Below are 20,884 nucleotides of genomic sequence, written 5' to 3'. Positions count from 1 at the left end.
TCCCCCTGGTTTTTACATACTTCCAAATAAGCACATGCAAGAAATTGAAATCGTACATAGTAGTTGTTTCAGGTTCTTGGCTGATGAAAACCTGTTTTGCTTTTAATAGAACTGTTCTTCAGCCTGCTTTTTCAGTTCAAGATCTGGTTTTTTTAATGCCAAAGACTTAGAGTTGGTTCATATGTTGACCTACCTCAGGTTGCATTGCCCTTCTCTTGAAGTGTATACTACTACACGTATAGCATATATATGAAGAAATAATTTCTAATACTGTGTACCAATAAAAGCCCACTTCTTGGTGAAGTGACATTTGTGCGTGTTCCAGTACCAAATCTGTGCTTTCTGTAGGTGGTACATATGTGGATTTATGCTAACAGCTCACAACATCATGTAATTGATGCTGTTTCCCAAGTAAAATTGCTTCTGTGTCGCTATGTACTTATAACTGGATGAGGATAGCATGTGCTTCCCATCAGCACTCCAAGTGAGCAGCTAAAGGAGAAAGTTAAGCTACCTTCATTTCCCCCACCCCCTCCTTGAAATGACAAATGGAAGGTTGTGTTAATGCTGATGCATTCAAATTCGGTACAGAAACGGCCTTAGGAAAACCATTCATTTCTCGTTACGATTTGGATCTTGTTCAAGAGGGGGGCCAAAGTAAAGGTTTTCCAAGGGCAATAAATCAAGAGCCGAGTATGGCTAATGCAACTTAATTTAAATTTGTCTGTTGGTCTGTTTAATTTAACTGTAGCATGATTAAATATGCCAGGAATACCACTTTATGCAGAACACTAAATTCCTTTCTAGATGCAAAATGGTCACTACATTAAAAAAAAAATCGACATTATCACAAAAGAGGCAAAATTGAAGGGAATCCCCAAACCTAAGTCTTACATATCTGTTTCTGCAGAAATAAAATGGAAGTGATAGTCAGGCTTCTTTAGCCAAGGAAGACTTCAGTAGCATGAATTTCAAAATGTCCTTTGTTAATAGCTGTATCCATAGTTATAATAGTGGAATTCTAGCTGGCGCTTCTTTGCATATCAGGCCACACCTCCCCGATGTAGCCAATCCTCCAAGAGCTTACAAGGCTCTTTTTTGTAAGCTCTCAGAGGATTGGCTGCATCAGGGGTGTGTGGCCTGATATGCAAAGGAGCTCCTGCTAGAACTCCACCCCTGGTTGTATCAGAGTCTTGTGCGTCTTTGTGAGTGTTCTTTCTGTGTGCCAGCAGAGAGCCAGTTTGGTGTAGTGGTTAGGTGCGCAGACTCTTATCTGGTAGAACCGGGTTTGATTCCCTACTTGCAGCTACTGGGATGGCCTTGGGTCAGCCATAGCTCTTGTAGGAGTTGTCCTTGAAACGGCAGCTTCTGGGAGAGCCCTCTCAGCCCCACCCACCCCACAGGGTGTCTGTTGCGGGGGGAGAAGATAAAGGAGATTGTGACCACTCAGATTCAGAGTATAGGGTGGGATATAAATCCAATATCATCATCATAACAATTTAATATATAACAGGTAGAAAGAATAGCTTTAATTTTTGTATGCTAGGGCAACCAAAATGTTTAAGAGGCTGGAGCACCTTCCCTTGGAGGAAAGGATGAAGAGTGAAAAACTTTCCAGTTTAGAAAAGAGGGGACATGATGGACATTATAACATTCCGCATGGGGTAGAGAGAGTGGGAAGAAAGAGGTTTTCTCCCTCTCCATGCCATCTAGCTCTTCTCCCAAAATACTAGAACTTGAGGGCATCCAATGAAGCTGATGGGCAGTAGAGTTGAGGACCAAAGGAAATTCTTCTTTACACAGTGAGTGTTTAAATTGTGGATTTTGCAGACAGAGGATGCAGTGACGGTCACAGGCATGGACAGCTTTAAAAGGGGGACTAGACCGATGGAGGATAGATCTATCAGTGACTGCTAACCATGGAGACTAGAGGGAACCTTCATGTTCAGAGGCACTAAGCCTCTGAATTCCAGAGCCAAGAGGCAACATCAGCAGAAGGCCTCAGCCTCTATGCCAGGGGTGCCCAAACTGTAGCTTGGAAGCCACACGTGGCTCTTTCACACGTATCATGTGGCTCCCAGAGGTCAAGGAGGAACTTAATGCAGGTTTATTCTCAAGTAAGCTTGCTTAGCATGGGGACCTCAGTCAGCCTCCAAGATCTGACCCGCGGGTGGGTGAATATTTCCACCATGTGTGAAGTGGGGAAGGAGGGGGAAATAGGTTTGCAAGCTCTTCTCCTCTATTGTAGAGGTCGTCTGGAGACCTAGAGCAGGGAAAGAGAGCCCAAGAGCCACTAGAAGGAGGGATGGAACTAAAGAGGGCGGCACGGGGTTCTCCCTTAGCTTCATAGCTCTTGTTGGAGCAAACTGGATGTCAAGCTGAGCAGTCCTCACTCTGCTAAACGCCAGCCTTGTTGGGCTAAACAGTTCAGTGATGCAGTTATTACTGCGCCCACTGCATCATCCCCCAAACGATGTCAAGTTGAGCATCCCATCACTGTGCTACAACCACCACCATGCTTCAGCCACACAGTTCATTGATGATAACAGTGGGCATTATTAAAGCACCCACAGCATCATCCAACAAACTGGATGTCAAGCTGAGCATTTCTCGCTGTGCTGCAAGCTAGCATGATAGGGCCACACAGTCCAATGATTCATACAGTGGACATCACCCACTTGCCCTGTTGATGGATCTCCAGGGAAATTAATTAGCCACTGGGTGAGACAGGATGCTGGATTGGATAGACTACCGATCTGATCCAGCGGGGTCTTCTTACACAGAACAAATAGATTCTTCAGTTTTTTCATAGGCTTTCTGGCTTGCCAGTTTTGAATGAGTGAATAAATTTAACCTAAGCAAGCCATTGGAGCCCAATCCAGAAATGGATGCACCACGCAGAACAGGGGGATTCTTCCCAGATCTTAATTCCTGCCCCTGGTGGGCTGCTTTAGCCCCAGGTTTGTATTGGCATAGAAAGAGGAGAGCTACTGTATATGATCCTATCGGGGGGGGGGGGGGTTCCTTCACAGCCCACATTCGGTTTGAATTGTTTCAGACTGAGCTACCATATTTTTCGGTCCATAAGACACTCCGGACCATAGGACGCACCTTCCTCCTGGGGGGGCGATCCGCTGCCTCCATCTCCGATCCTGGCGCTTCCCCCGCGCCTGCCTGCCTGGCTCCAGCTCTGCTTCCAGCAAGCGCTGGGATCGCTCCATGCTGCCCCCACCGCAAACCCAGCGCTTCGCGAGTGCTGGCTGCGGAGGGGGCAGCATGCTTCCTCCGTGCCTGTCTGCCTGGCTCCAGCTCTGACACTTACAGCAAGCGCCAGGATCGCTCCCTCCACCCTCCGATCCCAGCGCTTGCTTTAAGCATCAGAGCTGGAACCAAGCAGACAGGCACGGAGGAAGCACGCTGCCCCCTCCGCAGCCGGCGCTCACGAAGCGCTGGGTTTGTCATTCATTGGCTGCCAGTATTTTTACATGTAAATTTGCAATAATTGGAGAGCATTAGTACTCAGTTTCTAAATAGCATCTCCGTAAGAAAGATGAACTATAAATGAAGTAAATCAGTATCATGCTTCTGCAATTTTGTGTACTTATCTGATTACAGAACTCAGAAAAAAATGTCCAGGTTGCACGTCACGTATGAAGGTACCATCGAGAGCAACGGGCACGGGATGTTGCAGGTGAGACTGTTGCTCTTGTGTAGATTTGTACTAAACTTTGGTCTCTTGGGTATTTTAGCTGAAGCATTCAGCTTTGCCCTAGTTTATGTGGAAGTAGCAAGCGATCATGGAGTGCGAATTGATGCTTCTGACAGACTTAACATTATCCATTGTCTCCAGCTCACCTTGTTTTGCACACGTGTGACCTGTTCAAAAACCTTTTGACTGACAGTCGTAAGACCCGGATAGCTCCAGGTTCTTTAGGTCAGACAGTGATTGAAGAGTGACAGGCGAGACGTTTCCAGGGTACGAAAGTGACAGACTGCCAATGTTATGGCGGTTTAGTTTTGTGTTACCGTGCCCCAGCTGTTGATGAGTTCAGGAGGTCGTGTCCACTGCTACTGGAGTTGTTTTGATCCAGCAGGCAGTCAACTATATCAAATTGATAAGGAGGACTTGTCTTCTGCATTTTGGTTGGGTTTTTCTAAATAGTGTTGGGAGAGAGCTGGTTTGTGAAATGGCATATGAGGCCCTGTAGCTGTTACTTGTTCTGTTAGTAACACAGAAAGATGGGGATGAAGCACAATCCTGAAGCCAGAGCAGTAGGCTTTAAGGTGCCCAATGGTCTTTGGTCCAGTCTTCTGGGGATGTCATTCAATATCGATCTTCTGTGCAGTCCCACATGGAACTATGCATAAGCAGGCCTGCAATTGGATGGGTCTTTACAACTAAAAGCCTCCAGGGGGTGCTGCACACTGGAGCCGGAAGCTTGTTCCCACCTAGGGACCACATACATCTCCATAGCAGCGCCCCCCTCTATCCTCAGTTCTTCTTTTGCTGCTGAAGGAGAAAGTTATGTTTTTGGAGTCTCCAACTATAGTTGAGAGGCTTTTCTTCCAGTTTTGTTCAAACTGCGTTGTCTTCTAAGTCCCTTTCATGGCTCAAAAGACCCTTTTCAAGAAGTGCTCCTGGTATGGGGCGAAGACTACCCAACCAGCTGAACATAGCCATTGTCTGTTCTGTTTGGATGAAGCGCATGGTGTCTCCAAATGCAAGGACTGCCAACGCTTCGTCTTTAAAGCGCAGAGCTTCAAAACGTAAGGCAGTGCTGTGAGAAAAAGCCCTTAAAGCCTCAGAGCCCTCATCCAAGCCAGACCCAGAGAAAACTCCCAATTCTGTGTCTTTGGAATCGGCACGTTCAGCCCCATCTCTTGGACCCATGTCTCAGCAGATCCGATCTTGGCCATGCTCTCTTCAGGCACATCATGTCTCCCCCGAGACTCCAGCTAAGGAGGCTAAAGGCAAGACAAAGGGAAAACGTTGATCAGCTCCTCAGCAGAATGCTCCTGTCTGCACTCCTGATGTCTCCGGGATATATGGAGGAATGGGGTGAGAATTTCACAAGCCCTGGGGATGCAAGCTTGTATCATATGAACCTATGAAGCTGCCTTCTACTGAATCAGACCCTCGGTCTGTCAAAATCTGTATTGTCTGCTCAGACTGGCAGCGGCTCTGTAGAATCCCAAGCTGAGGTTTTTCACGCCTACTTGCCTGGACCCTTTTTAGTTGGAGATGCCAGGGATTGAACCTGGGACCTTCTGCTTACCAAGCAGACACTCTACCACTGAGCCACCGTCCCTCCTCATTGGGTGTTGTTGTACCTGCCTTCAGCATCCATCATGCACAGGCTGCACATTAATATTTTAGAGTTGTGAGCAGTCTGTTATACCCTTAGTTGTTTCTCAGCTATCCTTCAAAACCAATCCCTTCTTATCCTGGCAGACAATCTAGTTGCCATGTTTTATTTAAACCGGCAAGGGGGTACAGGTTCCAGAGGCCTATGTCAGGAAGCTACCTTTGCCCTGTTGGTTTTACTGACCCTAAGGATAGTGTCATCTCAGACCCTGTCCCCAGTGGCTTGCCAGGGCCATTAGGGAGCGTTGTGACAGGAGTATGGCTCCATTTCAAGCTTTGCTTGACCTAGTATCAAACTCAATTTGCTACCTAGTCAGGCTGTACGTTCTCAAATAAATGGATTAATTTTGCAACAATATGATCTGTCTCTGTTTGAAGTTCCACGTCTTGACATCCACATCCCTGGAAGTTTAAACACGGAACCCAACAGATTGAGCAAGGCTGGCATTCTTTCCCACGGGTGGTCCATAAAGGCCACTTACCTGGAACCGCTTTTTACCCTCTGGGGGGGTTCTGAATGTCAATCTGTTCACAGGAAAAGAAAACTACATGATTCTGTTTCCAAGCAGTAGAGTAGGAATTGGTTTTCTGGGGGGAGGGATGCATTTCAGTTGCTTTGTCAGCGAGTCTCATTTTACATGTTCCCTCCAATTCCCACTTTTTGTCAGGATAACAGAGAAAGCCAGGAGGGGGAGATCAAATCCTGGTTGCTCCCTTTTGCCCTCATCAGATATGGTTTCCAGTCCTTATGGAGATCTCCGGGGGCCAGTTCCTTCTCCTGCCAAATCGACCAGATTTAATAACCATCGTCCAGGTGCTTCATCATGATCTGAACCGCCTCAGCCTAATGACTTGGAGGCTTCAGTCAGAGACCTTGTTTTTTCTGAGGTTAATGATGTTTTCATGCAAGTAAAACTTTAGGAAATCCTATATCTATATAAGTGGAAGGCATTCCCCCCCCCCCCGGTGCAGTGTGAAGGACATATCTGTCCTTCGCTGAAAACTGTCATCAGTGATAACCCGTTTTAAACCCATTGGAATTAAAACAACATTTAATTATCCTGGGCCAGGAATATTGTAAAGAGAAGGAGAGCCAGTGTGTTGTCGTGAGCGTCAGACTAGGATGAACTGGGTCTATTACCAGAGCCGCAATAACTAACACGTGCACGAAGTGATTCTTGTTAATCCTGGGATCTGTTGTAACTCAAGGTACTAAATAGGCCTAAATAAACATAAAAAAGACTGCATCTCCAGCCACTTCTGTTGTGTAAAGGAAGGATGTTGGTATGGAGAACAGAAGCTACATCTTGACAGGAAGGCCTGAGTCACATATTAGCAGCGCCTGCATGCATATGTTGTTGTTAGTACATTGCAGGCAGTGTGATCTCATTATTGCTTTCGTCATATTGCCTCTCCTGCCATTTGCCGCACTGGTTCACTGGCTTATTATGGTGAATTAAATTAGCAAAGTTCTCAGGGAGGAGGCTGAGCTAATCTATCACACTCAGACATCACTCCATATGATGGGATATTGATACGGATTGGAATCTGCTACGCTGTGCAGCAAGAGCCATTAATGTATTTGTAGTCGGTGACCAACGTATTAATGCTGCTCATATGATGTCTCAAACACAGGGAAGGAAGTTGCCTTATTAAGGTATTGAAGAAAGCACTTGCAGGTTTTTGATACAGTCTGTCTTTTCTCTGTGCCCCAGTCTCTAAAACTGGTATCATTGCAGTCAGATACAGATCAGACCACAGTGGCCTGAGTCATCCTGGCTGTCTTCTGTCATTCTTTCCCTTGAACCATAAGGACACTTCCTAACGTTACAGATATTTTCTCTTGAAACGTACCTTTCCAGATTTGCGATGAAACCTGGAAATGGATTAAAATCATGATGCATTTTTAAATTTCCCCATGCCACTCAAAAACAAAGCCCCCAAAGGAAGCAGCAACAATATTTTATAACACCCTCGTTGTGCTGTATAAATTTGCATCAGACACAGCCCGTGAGAACGGTGATTGTCAGCCCTGCTCGCCCACCTTGGTGTTCTGAGCCTGCATGAACAGAACAAATGCCTCCGCTTGGGCAAACTCAGGCTAAATGCAAACACATTAGACAGTGTGGAGCCACACTTCGACTGCAAACGTCTTCCGACATTTTCACAGGGGCTCTCATTGGGTACATTCACACGCACTAAATAATGCACTTTGCAACTCGGTTTTTACTGTGTAAGAACAGCAAAATCCACTTGCAAACAGTCACCGTGCAAAAGCACCCACGTCTTCTAAACAATCCACCTGCCAGCTTTGTTTCACGGTGTGTAGGGCCTTCCCTGAATTTAGAGACAGACCTGCAACTTGGCATTTCATTCAGCTTCTGGATTTAGAAAAGATGTTTTTCTCCAAACAAAAAATTAAATAAATGCATTCAAAGCATGGTAACAGTCCTGGAAAAGGAGACCCTAAGTGGAATCTGTTCGTAGAACAGAATATTACTGAAAATAGACAGGGGTCATTTGTAGAAAAATAGGTGGCGGAGCTCATTACCATAACTCATTAGCTTATCCCCAGCCAAAAGCAACCCAATGCAAGAAAGAGCCCCAGGTGAGCGAGGCCTGCTTGGGCTTGCTAGAGAACCAGCCAGCTCAAGCAGGCCTCGCTCGCCTGGGGCTCTCCTGCCCCTCCCCCGGTCAAAAGGCCAGCAAGCCACCACCACCCAAAATCACATAAGAAGTGGAGAAAGGGTGGTGCGGGCTTCTCTAGGGGTTAATGAAGGCTGCTGGGGGTGTGGCAAAGCCCCTGGTGGCTGGCTGACTGCCCACTCTCCTAATCCAGGGATTGTTATGCAGCTGCACCTTCTATTCAATTACAAAGTAGGTGGGGAGGAAGAGGGGAAACCCTCAGAAAGGTTCAGGAGCTGTGCTCCTGTGAGCTCTTGCGGAATCAGCCCTGAGAACAGATAATAGGTACTGATTATATATCTGTCTTACATGCTGTTCAGGACAAAAGCCTGGAGTGTATTGTTTGTCCTTGTCTGATAACAAGCCTCTTCCGTTGTGAAGAGAAAGTCTCTTCCCTTTTAGGTGTCGTCTGTCATCCGTTCCCAGAAATCTCTGTAGATTGAAAAGTGCCAAGTAGAATTCAATTACTGAACTAAGCATGCCCTCGGGTAGGCGGTCGATGGCCAAATATATTATACCAAGGAATATTTCATTAAAGTCATCCGAAGCGTAAAGAGTCTGCGGTGACAAACAGTGGCTGTCATGTGTGACTGCACATTACTCTAATGCTGCCTCAACTGTTGCACGGGACCCAATGTCACGTTGTCTTCTCATGCCCATCCTGGCTCAGGGAACTGTACCAGAAGCACATTCAGCCCTATAAATTTAAGTGAGCACCTGCTGGGATTTGATAAAAAGGTAAAGGTTGTCCCCTGTGCAAGCACCAAGTTCTTACCAACCCGTGGGGTGACATCATATCACAACATTTTCTTGGCACACTTTTTACGGGGTGGTTTGCCTTTGCCTTCCCCAGTCATCTACACTTTCCCCCCAGCAAGCTGGGTACTCATTTTACTGACCTCGGAAGGATGAAAGGCTGAGTCAACCTTGAGCCGGCTATTGAACCCAGCTCCCGCCGGGATCGAACTCAGGTCGGGAGCAGAGAGCTTGGACTGCAGTACTGCAGTTTTACCACTCTGTGCCACAGGGCCCTTAGGTGCACATAAAATGTGTTCTGTGTTTCCATAAGAAACGTGATGTAGCTCTTGGATCCCAGTTGTTTCATGAAGAGATGCATTAAATATTTGCTGTGGTTGTGCCAGTACATTCCAACTAGCTGGGCAATTATCGCCAACTTAGGTCAGTGCATCGTGACCTTAGGTCATGTGAAAGCCTGGAAAGAAGAGCCCAAAGAAATTGGGGAAGGGAGGATAGGAAAAATGAGAACTCCGTGGCTGGCCACAGCAGTGAAAGATGCTGGGAGCTGCTCCAGGCTTGGAGTGGCTCTCAGATATGTTGTTTGTCTCCAGGCTTAAGGTTGGTAGTAGGACCTGGAGTCACAATGTGGGGGAGATGGGATTCTCTCTGTCCCCCCCCCTCCCCAAATGTCATAGGCCTCCCATTTGTTATGTGTCTCAGCACAACTTTTTATATGTGAATATCAACAAGATTTCTGAAGCTTTGGGGGTTAAATATTGTAGTCGTGATCTCTGTGTTCAGACGTGAAATCCTATGAATAGACAACTAAGAGAAGAAACTCTCATGCCAGCAAGTTGTACCGCTTATATAATTGTGGGTAAAATTAAGAGAATCTCAGTTCAGAAGTAAGTGCATTTATCAGACATTTACATTACTGAGGGCAGAGAACTGTTGGAGCACCCAATAAACCCTGTAACCTGTGTTTCTGCCAGGTGGATTTGCAAACCGTTTTGTTGGCGGTGGTGGTCACCGGTGCAGGACTAGTGCAAGAAGAATTCGTTTCTTAATCAATCCGGAACTGATTGTGTCTCGTCTCATTACAGAAGTCCTGGATCACAATGAATGTTTAATTATCACAGGTAAGAGGGTTTTTTGAAAACATTTTCAGTCTGAATGTTATAAAATGTGATATTGGAAGAAGTGAGCAGCGACTCACAAAAGCTCATACCTTGCCGCAAATTGTATTCGTCTTTAAGGTGCTCCTGGACTTGTGCTTTTTTGCTTGTTTGTTTGTGTGTGTGTGTGTGTTTTACTGCTGTATCTTAGTTTAGGAACTCTAGAGAACAAGCCAGCCTGTGGGAAGAGTACACTTTATAAACAAAGCTAGATTTAAAGTACATGTCTATAATACTACATGGCACTGAAATATAACAAAACACTTTTCCAGTACAAGATAGGAAAACTCTCCCACTCTCAAACTTCAGTGGTCTTGGAGCTGTTTCCAAAGTTTATGAAGCATAAAACAAAAGCCAGCTTCCCTTAGCAAATCCTTCTGTTTGTTGGGGGGGGGGGTGGGGGGGGGGGGGGGAAGTGCCAATTTTGCCATTCTTCTTCAGTTCAGCTCTGTTTAGCTTTAGTAGACCTGAAAATTCCTTTCTTTCATTTATTTGCCGTTTATCTCACTCCTTTCCCACACCAAGCAGGTCTCAGGGCACCTTATAACAATTGGATATACAGTAAATCAGCATCGCAATTTAAAACAAATCTTATAGTTAAAACTTAACAATCAATCTATCATAATAGGTGGCGCCCCAACAAACCTTCAAGGTGGATAACAAGGGGGGGGGAGATTATCTTTCTAGCCATCACTGTCCTCATCTGTGTGCCTGTGGAACATCTCCATTTTACAGGCCATGCAGAACTGAATTATGTCCCCTCAGGGCTCACTAGACAGAGTTCACCAGGCTGAGACCAGAGGTCAGGGGTTACCCGTAAGCTGTTACTAGATGAGCGTAATGCTCTTTGAGGGGGATCATACTAGAAGAGGTGGTCCCTAGTAATATAATAGTCCCAGACTGCTTAGGGTAGGGGTCAAACTCATTTGTTATGAGGGCCGAATCTGACATAAATGACAACTTATTATTGCTATGATATCACTTTCTGTCGGTTGCCATGAGCCACGTGTGTGCCTATTTATGATTATGCAGCAGCGATATAAACTTTGTAAAGGACACAGACAAAGACAACGATTTATAAAAGCCTTAAATAAATATTAGCACTCGTTGGTCTTTTAAAGGTGCTTTCTTTGTATTTTCCCCATGGGATCCAGGGAATTGGGCAAAAGGAAGCTCTGACCTCTTTCCCTCCCTTCCCCAGGGGACCAGGAGGGGGAGGAGCCTCAGCCAATAGAAGGTAAGAGGAGGCTTGGCTCAGTAACTTGCTGTGTCTGGCAAGCAAGCTCTCTCCCTCTCCCCGCCTTCATCCCCAAGGAAGGAGCCTCAGCCAATGGAGAAAATACAGGTTTTGCTCTGTAGCTCCTGTGCAATTGAGCAAGCCTGCAAAGCAAGCTGTGATGCAGAAGGAAGCAAATAACAGCCAGTTGCTCAGGGGCCTGATAGGAGCCCTCTGGGGCCTGATTCGGTCCTTGGGCTGCATGTTTGACACCCTGGCTTCAGGCTTTAAAAGTAAGTATTGGAGCCATGAACCTGATTTGGTGCTCAATCTGTAGCCAGTGCAGCCAGTAGAGCACAGGTGGTATATGTGCTCTCATGGGGGTCCCATGCCACTCATCTCATTCTGTCCAGGTGAAGTTTTCAGAGCAATTGGTGATGGAAGGTGCTATCACGTCGTAGCCATCATGGCACCCCCAAAGGGCTTTCAAGGGAAGAGATGGACAGAGGTGCCTGCCTCTGCACAGCGATCCCTGACTTCCTTGGAGGCTCCCATCCAAATGCTAGCCAGAGCCAGCCCTACTGAACTTCTTGAGATTGACCCATTGGGCCAGCCTGGGCCACGTGGGTGAGGGGTAAACATGAAGTAGAACTGAAATGAAATTGCATCTCAGCAAGTGGAGGGAAGTAACATCGGTAGTCAAGAGGAGTAAAGATTCAGGATGTCAGTTGTCTAAGCTGTCCTAGCTGTATTCATGCTGGCTTAAACAGGTGTGAGGTTTGGAGGATACACGATCTGAAAAGCAGTGACTGAGTCTGCTTATGCAAGGGAATATTGAACAGTGGCTCAAAAGGAGGGTCGTATCACTATGGTATTGCCCCTTTTGGTGGAGCACTATAGCCCCCCCCCCTGCCCCCCTCGTGGGGAGCCCCCCCCCCCCCCCCCTAGACATTGGGGGTGGAGCCAGGAGCAAGGGTGTGGTAGCATGATTGAACTCCGAAGGGAGTTCTGGCCATCACATTCAAAGGGACCACGCTCCTTTTAAATGCCTTCCCTCCATTTGGAATAATGAAGGATAGGGGCACCTCCTTTGGAGGCTCATAGAATTGGACTCCCTGGTCCAATCTTTTTGAAACATGGGGAGGAGAGTCACCAGAAGTTATGCTGAAAAATTTGGTTCAAAAAACAGCTCCCCTAGAGCCCAAGATACCAATGGATCAATTCCCCATTATACCCTATGGGAATCATTCTCTGCAACCACAGCAGAGAGTAGCTCTAGAGCAGGGGTCCCCAACCCTCAGGCCATGGACCAATATCAGCCTGTGGCCTGTTAGCAACCAGGCCATTAGTATAAATTATTTCATTATATATTACAATGTAATAATAATAAGTAGAAAAAGACATTGGATTTATACCCTGCCCTCAACTCCGAATTTCAGAGCCTCAGAGTAGCTCACAATCTCCTTTCTCTTCCTCCCCCACAACAGACACCCCTGTGAGGTAGATGAAGATACTGGATTTATATCCCGCCCTCCACTCCGAAGAGTCAGTCTCAGAGTGGCTCACAATCTCTTTTCCCTTCCTCCCCCACAACAGACACCCTGTGAGGTAGATGAAGATACTGGATTTATATCCCGCCCTCCACTCCGAAGAGTCTCAGAGCGGCTCACAATCTCCTTTCCCTTCCTCCCCCACAACAGACACCCTGTGAGGTAGATGAAGATACTGGATTTATATCCCGCCCTCCACTCCGAAGAGTCTCAGAGCGGCTCACAATCTCCTTTCCCTTCCTCCCCCACAACAGGCACCCTGTGAGGTAGATGAAGATACTGGATTTATATCCCGCCCTCCACTCCGAAGAGTCTCAGAGCGGCTCACAATCTCCTTTCCCTTCCTCCCCCACAACAGGCACCCTGTGAGGTAGATGAAGATACTGGATTTATATCCCGCCCTCCACTCCGAAGAGTCTCAGAGCGGCTCACAATCTCCTTTCCCTTCCTCCCCCACAACAGACACCCTGTGAGGTAGATGAAGATACTGGATTTATATCCCGCCCTCCACTCCGAAGAGTCTCAGAGCGGCTCACAATCTCCTTTCCCTTCCTCCCCCACAACAGGCACCCTGTGAGGTAGATGAAGATACTGGATTTATATCCCGCCCTCCACTCCGAAGAGTCTCAGAGCGGCTCACAATCTCCTTTCCCTTCCTCCCCCACAACAGGCACCCTGTGAGGTGGGTGGGACTGAGAGAGCTCTCCCCAGAAGCTGCCTTTTCAAGGACAGCTCTGCGAGAGCTACGGCCAACCCGAGGCCATTCCAGAAGCTGCAAGTGGAGGAGTGGGGAATCAAACCCGGTTCTCCAGATAAGAGTCTGCACACTTAACCACCACGCCAAACTAATAGAAATAAAGTGTACAATTGTATTATCCCAAAACCATCGCCCCACCCCCGCCTCTGTCCGTGGAAAAATTGTCTTCCACGAAACCGGTCCCTGGTGCCAAAAGGGTTGGGGACCACTGCTCCAGAGGGGTGTAAGCCCTGGTGGGCCTTAGGAGTGGCCAGAGCTCAGCTGGTTGCCGTGTGCTCTGTTGAGATTCTGAAAAAGAAGAGAAGAGAGGAAGTGCTTGTAATCTGTTCCAGAGGCAGAGCCAGAGGGGGTTTTCGAAGCTTCCAAGTCATTCTTCCAAAGTGGATTCCTTTGTTTCTGGGATGGGAGGAGAGCCGTCCAACAAATAAGGGTGGCATTTTTGCTCAGCTTTCTCTCCTCCCTCCCCAGTGCACTTTCCTTTATTACTGTGTTCTCTAATTAATCTGCGTGATGGGGAGCACTCTGTTCCCTTAATGGAAACATCCATTTCATCATCCTCATTTGATCCTTGGCTCTCTTCCATCCCCGCGCTTAGTCAGGCCTCTCCCGTGTGCAGCTATCTGTCTGATAAATGACATTCTTCAGATGATGCGTCTTGACTCGGCCAGCCTAATGGATGTAATTGTGCTGCTGAAATTTGCAGAAGAGACGGAGAAATTGGAAAGGAATTAGATTTGTTGCAATTGTCCAGCATCTGCTCTAGACCATTATGGTAGCAAATATGAAACCGGGCTTGTAGAGAAGCTCGAGCAGAGGCTTTTTCCCAACTTAACAAGAAGTCAGAAGGAATGTTGAGGACTGTAGGGTTCAGCTTCTGTCTTTGTGTCAATATTTTGCTTTGTGGTATTGTTGTGTGTGTTGTTTATATATATATATATATATATATATATATATATATATATATATATATACATCATTTATACCTCACCTTTCTCCCCAGTGGGAACTCAAAGTGGCTTGCATCATTTCCCTCTCCTCTCCTCCATTTTACTTTTAGAAGAACTTGATTGATCATCTTGGGGCTGCAGTTAATTTCATTTTAGATTTGTGAACGATTTTTTTCTCTGTTTTATATGGATCTTAAATTGCCATCATGTGGACGCACCTCACTTCCTCTGCAGTATTCTGTTATCTCCCAAATGAAAAAGAAACCTACATTGTGTACTGTGCTGTCCTTTCTATTTCCTAATTGTGTAGGATTCTTCCATCACATTTTTTAAATGGTCTCAGTGGCCCTTTAAGGATTTCTGTTTATTTATTTCATTTATACCCTGCCGTTGTCCCCAGTGGGGGCTCAAAGCAACTTACATTGTTCTCCATTGTTCAGCCAGTTTGGTGTAGTGGTTAAGTGTGTGGACCAGGTTTGATTCCCCACTCCTCCACTTGCAGCTGCTGGAATGGCCTTGCATCAGCCATAGCTCTGGCAGAGGTCCTTGAAAGGGCAGGTGCTGTGAGAGCCCTCTCAGCCCCACCCACTTCACTAGGTGTTTATTGTCGGGGAGGAAGATAAAGGAGATTGTGAGACACTCTGAGATTTGGAGTGGAGGACAGGATATAAATCCAATATCTTCTTCCTCTTCCTCCATTTTATCCTCACAATAATCCTGTGAGGTAGGTTAGGCTGAGAAGGTGTGACTTGCCCAGGGTCACCCAGCAAGCTTCCATAAAAGAGTAAGGATTCGAACCTGAGTCTCCCAGACCCTGCTTTTCCCCTATTTTTGGGACAGCTTTTTTGTGGACAGTTTCATGTATTTCCACAATCCTGTGTAAAATTTAATTTAAATAAAAAGCAAATCAGAATGTCCAGGAGCTTTAATTTTTGCAATGAAAGCTGTAGTTCTCAGGATCCCAGCAAGACTCCACAGGCTACACATGAATTATCCACCTTTGATGCTAACAAACTCTGGTTTCCCCCAGGCATTTGTACTTGTCCTGTTGTTCTTCAGGTATCTTGGGTTGCGTTGGCAGGGGGGAGAGAGATGTGGCAGTTTATATTCAGCCACAGCAGGGATATCCTTTCTTATTTATCCCTAGCAATCAAAGCAAGAGGTCATTTCTCTTAGGTATAAATATACATTTCATGGTGGAAGGTTTGGCCCTGTAACCAAATCTGTTGCTTTAAATATATATATGTATGTATGTATTTAGATTAATGAAGCCCCAGAGACTTCCACATATGGCAAGCAGAACCTCTCTCCTCCTGTGTACTCTCCCAAGAGGAAAGAATCTGTGCATACCATTTGCTTGTCTCCATTCTTGTCCCCTTATTGGCCTCAGTATATTCTGCAGAATCCTTTGACACGTTTCTGCTTGTATTTTTTATTGTGTTTAAATGTTACTGTTTTAAGTATCCAGATTCAGATTATTTATTATTACGGTACATAACCAATAAAAACCAATTTAGGAAGCCAATCCATTCAAATCCAATTTACAAAGTACTCAAACATTTAGGCATGGTTGTTACAGTAGAATAAAAGTATTTGAAAAAAAGGGGAGCTTTGCCAAAATTTTGAAATATACAAAAAGGATAAAATCGGTCAACTTTGAAGTCCCTCCCTTTACAAAATTGCCATGAATTCTCCTGGCAGCTGCCAGAAATCTGGCACAATCATACGTAAATTGGGGATGTTTTAAGTATCCTTTGTCTCTTTTAAATCCTTTTTCCAGTTGTTCTCCATGTCAGTTCATATCCTCAGATTTTAAGATATTGACAAAAAGAAGCAAATGGTTGAAAAAAGCAACTGAGAGGAAAGAATGACGACTCGGGTTATGAGACAGTCCTTACAGATGTGATCCTTTCAACCTGGACGACAACCATGCAGCCCATTGAGTGCTCTGAGATGTTTGGGGGCATCCCTTAGGCAAGGCAATCACTTTCTTAATTTTAATCCAGATTTCCCCCTTAGCTTCTTGATGCTCCTTCTTAGGTCACCTTTAGTTTGAGGAGCAAAACTCTAACAGCAAGGTTGTGTGTGAAACATGATGCTTTCACTGAGAGATGCCAGAAGCCTGTATCATTTGACATGTCTGTTTCCAAATCTGCGAAAGGCAGATGAGGGACTAATAGACAGAAGCACGTTTCTGAGTAAATCCAGATTCCCTTTCCGGAAAAAGCTCTCTCCATTTCACAGATGTACATGGGTTTGTAATCATCATATCTTCTTAAATAAAGGGTTTCAAAAGGAATTAAAAGATGAGGCAATGGTTTCGATGATGAAAGTGGACAGGGGTGGAATTCTAGCAGGAGCTCCTTTGCATATCAGGCCACCCCTGATGGAGCCAATCCTCCTGGAGCTTACAGCAGACCCTGTACTAAGAGCCCTGGAAGCTCTTTGAGGATTGGCTACATCAGAGGTGTGTGGCCTGATATGCAAAGGAGCTCCTGCTAGAATTCCACCCCTGGAAGTGAATAGGCTAGAGAGGAAGGAGTGGAAACTGAGATCTGCTGGTTAGCAAGCAGAGCGCAGGAAGGAAAACTATGTGGAAAAGCTAGATTTGAGTCCAGTAGTGCTTTGGAGACTACCAAGATTTTCAGGGTATTAAGTTTTCAAGAGCGCAAGCTTCTATCTGTCAAAGGTAGCTTCGGCTGTCGAAAGCTCACACCCTGAAAACGTTGCTCTCTAGCATGCTACTGGAATTGCATTGCCCTTCTGTTGCAGACCGACACAGCTGCTCACCTGAAAGTAATGTCAATTAATAGCAGAGCCGCAGAAAGCAGTGCCTCCAAATAAATTCATATATGTTTGGGGGGATGTCACGGGTGCAGTGCACCAAGGGCTTTGTAGTATTAAAGTGGCTTAAACAGTTAATCTCAGTTGTATTTCATTGCAGGACACTACCCTCTTCACAGTGGCAGTTTCTTCCTCACTTCCATCCACCATCCTCCACATATGCCCAGCCTTTCCTTCCATAACCGCACAGACCGTGAAGTTTTTGTATGAATGGTTTCAAGTTGCCCTATCACGTGGTAGAAAAAGATACTGTATCTCCCTGAGATTTTTCCTTCCCTGATACCAAAGCCACTGAGCTTCTTGGTAATTAAGTCTTTATGCTCTGTTTACTGAAAGATGTAGTTTCATGAAAAGCTAATGAAGAAGAAAATCATTTAGATAAAGCCAAAAAGAAAGAAACAGCAGCCTCTACTAGGCAAAGTGAGATGTTACCCAGTCGCCTGTCGGAATGATGTATCCCCTGCTCATATCTGAAGGTGTCCCTAGAGAGGCTGGCCGTAAAGAAAGGCGTCCAAAGGGCCATTCCCTGCCTCTTTATTAAACCAGACATTTTTCTTAAGACTTTTTTTCTCAAGTACATAATGCAAGCCTGCACATTTTAATGTATATACTAAAGAGCCAGTTTGGTGTAGTGGTTAAATGTGCAGAGTCTAACCTGGGAGAACCGGGTTTGATTCCCCACTCTTCCACATGCACCTGCCGAGTTTTCTAGCATCCACCTCACACATTTTTGTCGCCTCAGGAAAAATAGCCCCTTTTTGCTCGCAAGACTCCGCAGCTTAGAGGGAACTTCGGTCACAGTTCTTTCAGAGCTGTTCTCTTAAGAACAGTTCTCTCGAAGCTCTCTCAGCTCTACCTACCTCACGTGGTATCTTTTGTGGGGAGTGGAAGGGAAAGGAGATTGCAAGCCCCTCTGAGTGAAGGGCGGGCTATAAATCCGATCTCCTCCTCCTCTTCATCATCGTCGTCTTGTTCTTCTCCTTTCTTGTCACATTCAATATTCCTTATAGTCACTATTGTGACATCACAGTATCTGCCGCACAGGTTGAATTTCTCCCGATATTGAAATATGCCACTAGTAGGCATAGCATTGTGGCTAAAAGTGTGACACGGGAAGTCTCTGCTTCATTTTTTTCTCATCAGACATCGGCTGCCTTCATCGTAAACAATGGATTTTTCTTTTTTTTAGAGCTTTGGATTGTTGTATGAACCTGGTTAGTTCATCTGGTAGATGTACCTGGCAGGCCATAGCTAGTTGGTGAAACTCATGGGCTTCCTGCCCTTCTTTTCCACTTCTGAGCAGAATCTCCAGATGCTCTCCTGACTTCTCTTGCTCCGTCCAGCTGCAGGCGAGGTTTCCCCGTAAATGCCGCCTGCTTGCTGTTAGTTGACAAGAACCATAAGCGAGTGTGAAATGGGCAGGGAGGCCTGGGCCAAGTCAGCTCTCCTCAGAGATCTCCCGGCTGCACTTGGCTAAGCCACTCATCAGTCACCTTTCTGTCCAGGTGCTTCATTGCATTCCCTAAACTCCTTCTGCTCTCAAACCATATCAGTCTTTGACAGCCTTGGCCCTGCACTTTCCCGCTTGCTGTTTTGCTACATTTCCTAACCCCTTTTCTCTCCGATAAAGTCTTCGGAAGCAACACGTAATCATGGGCGTGGGAGCTGGGGATGTTTAGCCTACAGAGGAAGCGGCTGAGAGGTGATAGGATCACCATCTTCAAGTATTTGAAGAGCTGTCATATAGAGGATGGTGTGGAATTGTTTTCTGTGGCCCCGGAAGGTAGGACCAGAACCTGTGGATTGAAATTAAATCAAAAGCGTTTCCAGTTCAACATTAGAGTCTTCCTGACTGTTAGATCAGTTCCTCAGTGGAACAGGCTTCCTCGGGAGGTGGTGGGCTCTCCTTCCTTGGAGGTTTTTCAAAAGAGGCTAGATGGCCCTCTGACAGCGATGAAGATCCTGTGAATTTAGGGGGAGGTGTTTGTGGGTTTCCTGCATTGTGCAGGGGGTGGACTAGATGACCCTGGAGGTCCCTTCCAACTCTGTGATTCTATTTTAGCCTGGAGAGGAAACGACTGAGAGGTGATAGGATCACCATCTTCAAGTACTTGAAGGGCTGTCCTATAAAGGATGGTGTAGAGTTGTTTTCTGTGGCCCCAGAGTTTTTAGCTAGACATTAAGAAGAACTTCCTAACAGAGGGATTCCTCAGTGGAACAGGCTTCCTCGGGTCGGGAGGTGGTGAGCTCTCCTTCCTTGGAGCTTTTTAAGCAGAGGCTGACAGCAACACTGGTTCTGAGAACTCAGATCATGAGGGCAGGAAGGGTCGCATCAGGGCTTAGTTCTCATGGCCCTTTCTTACACACCCACGGAAATGCTGTTTGCTGCTTTGGGGTCAGGCAGCAATTTTTCTCCAGGCCAGTCTGGCCAGGGGTCCTGAAGGTCTTTTGCCATCTTCTGGGCATAAAACTGGGGTCACTGTGTGTGTGTGCAGAAGGGGGGGGGGTGTTTGTGAATTCCCTGCATTGTGCAGGGGCTTGGACTAGATCAAGGGTCCCCAACCCCTGGGCTATGGACTGGTACCGGGCCGTGGCCTGTTACCAACCGGGCTGCAGAGCGAGGCAAAGCCGCTGCACCTCCCCTTCTGCCCACCTGGGGAGGCAGCCTCAGAGTGAGGCAGAGCAGCCCCATCGCCCCTTCCACCCGCCCAGGACCTGAGCAGATGAAAGAGGCAGCATGGCTTCGCTCCGAAGCACCGCCTCTTTCACCTCCCGGGTCCTGGAACGGGCAGTGCAGCAGTGACCTTCGCCTACCCCCCATTTAAAAACCCCAGCAGCACCGCCTCCACCGGTCCGTGGAAAAATTGACTTCCACGAAACTGGTCCCTGCTGCCAAAAAGGTTGGGAGGCACTGGACTCGATGACCCTGGAGGTCACTTCCAAATCTGTGATTCTACCAGCTCACTTGTGCTTTCCTGGGATTTAAAGGAGGGTTCTATCTGGGGTATAGCGGTAAATGTGTTCTAATGTTTGTTTTGTGTGGGGCAATTTTTATGGCGTATTTTAGCCAGCTAAATAAGGGCACGTGATTGAACAAGACTAAATTTCCTCTTGCACACGTAGAAGGAAGCTAGGGAGAAAAACATTGCAAAAGCCGGTCCTCTGAGAAATCAAGCATCAACACTTGATTTGTAAAATATTTCCCCCACGGTGGAAGAATTTTGAAATTATGAACTGGGGCTGAGCAGTGAACGACTCGACCAATTGATTGCTTAATCCATTGTTAAATATTTTATCACTTCCTCCTCCCCCCCCCCCACAAAAAAACAAACCTCCCTCTGTGAGCATATATTGAAAAGCTGAAATCCAATGCGGAACACGCTTGTCAAGATCCAAAATGAATTAAACAAGCTTTGCAAAATTGTGGCGAGGGGAGGGATGGGGGCAAAAAGACGAGCAAAATGCTTGGTTAGCGTTTATGGTAATTTGCTGGCAACGGGAGGGCGCTGTCATGCTTGGCTGGTGTAGAAGGCCAGAGAAGGTTCACTGTCCAGGCGTCTGCAGCTCTCTGATGAACTCAGAATAATCAGCAGGAAAAGCAAGCAAG

The 20,884-nt window shown here is 46.4% G+C and overlaps 1 protein-coding gene across 1 annotated transcript in view; it reads left to right on the top strand.

The window, feature by feature from the left end:
* The window catches only part of PARG (poly(ADP-ribose) glycohydrolase), a 120,640-nt gene that overhangs the window by 79,957 nt on the left and 19,799 nt on the right, over nt 1-20,884 (top strand). Inside the window, exons 12-13 of the mRNA XM_060241053.1 lie at nt 3,616-3,710; nt 9,781-9,927. Coding sequence (XP_060097036.1) covers nt 3,616-3,710; nt 9,781-9,927 — 242 coding nt within the window. The remainder of the gene's footprint in view (nt 1-3,615; nt 3,711-9,780; nt 9,928-20,884) is intronic.

This window comes from Heteronotia binoei, chromosome 6, assembly GCF_032191835.1.
Source record: "Heteronotia binoei isolate CCM8104 ecotype False Entrance Well chromosome 6, APGP_CSIRO_Hbin_v1, whole genome shotgun sequence".
NCBI classification, from domain to species: Eukaryota; Metazoa; Chordata; class Lepidosauria; order Squamata; family Gekkonidae; genus Heteronotia; species Heteronotia binoei.
The sequence above is the reverse complement of the archived record's forward strand: the minus strand, read 5'-3'. Positions and strand labels throughout refer to the sequence as shown.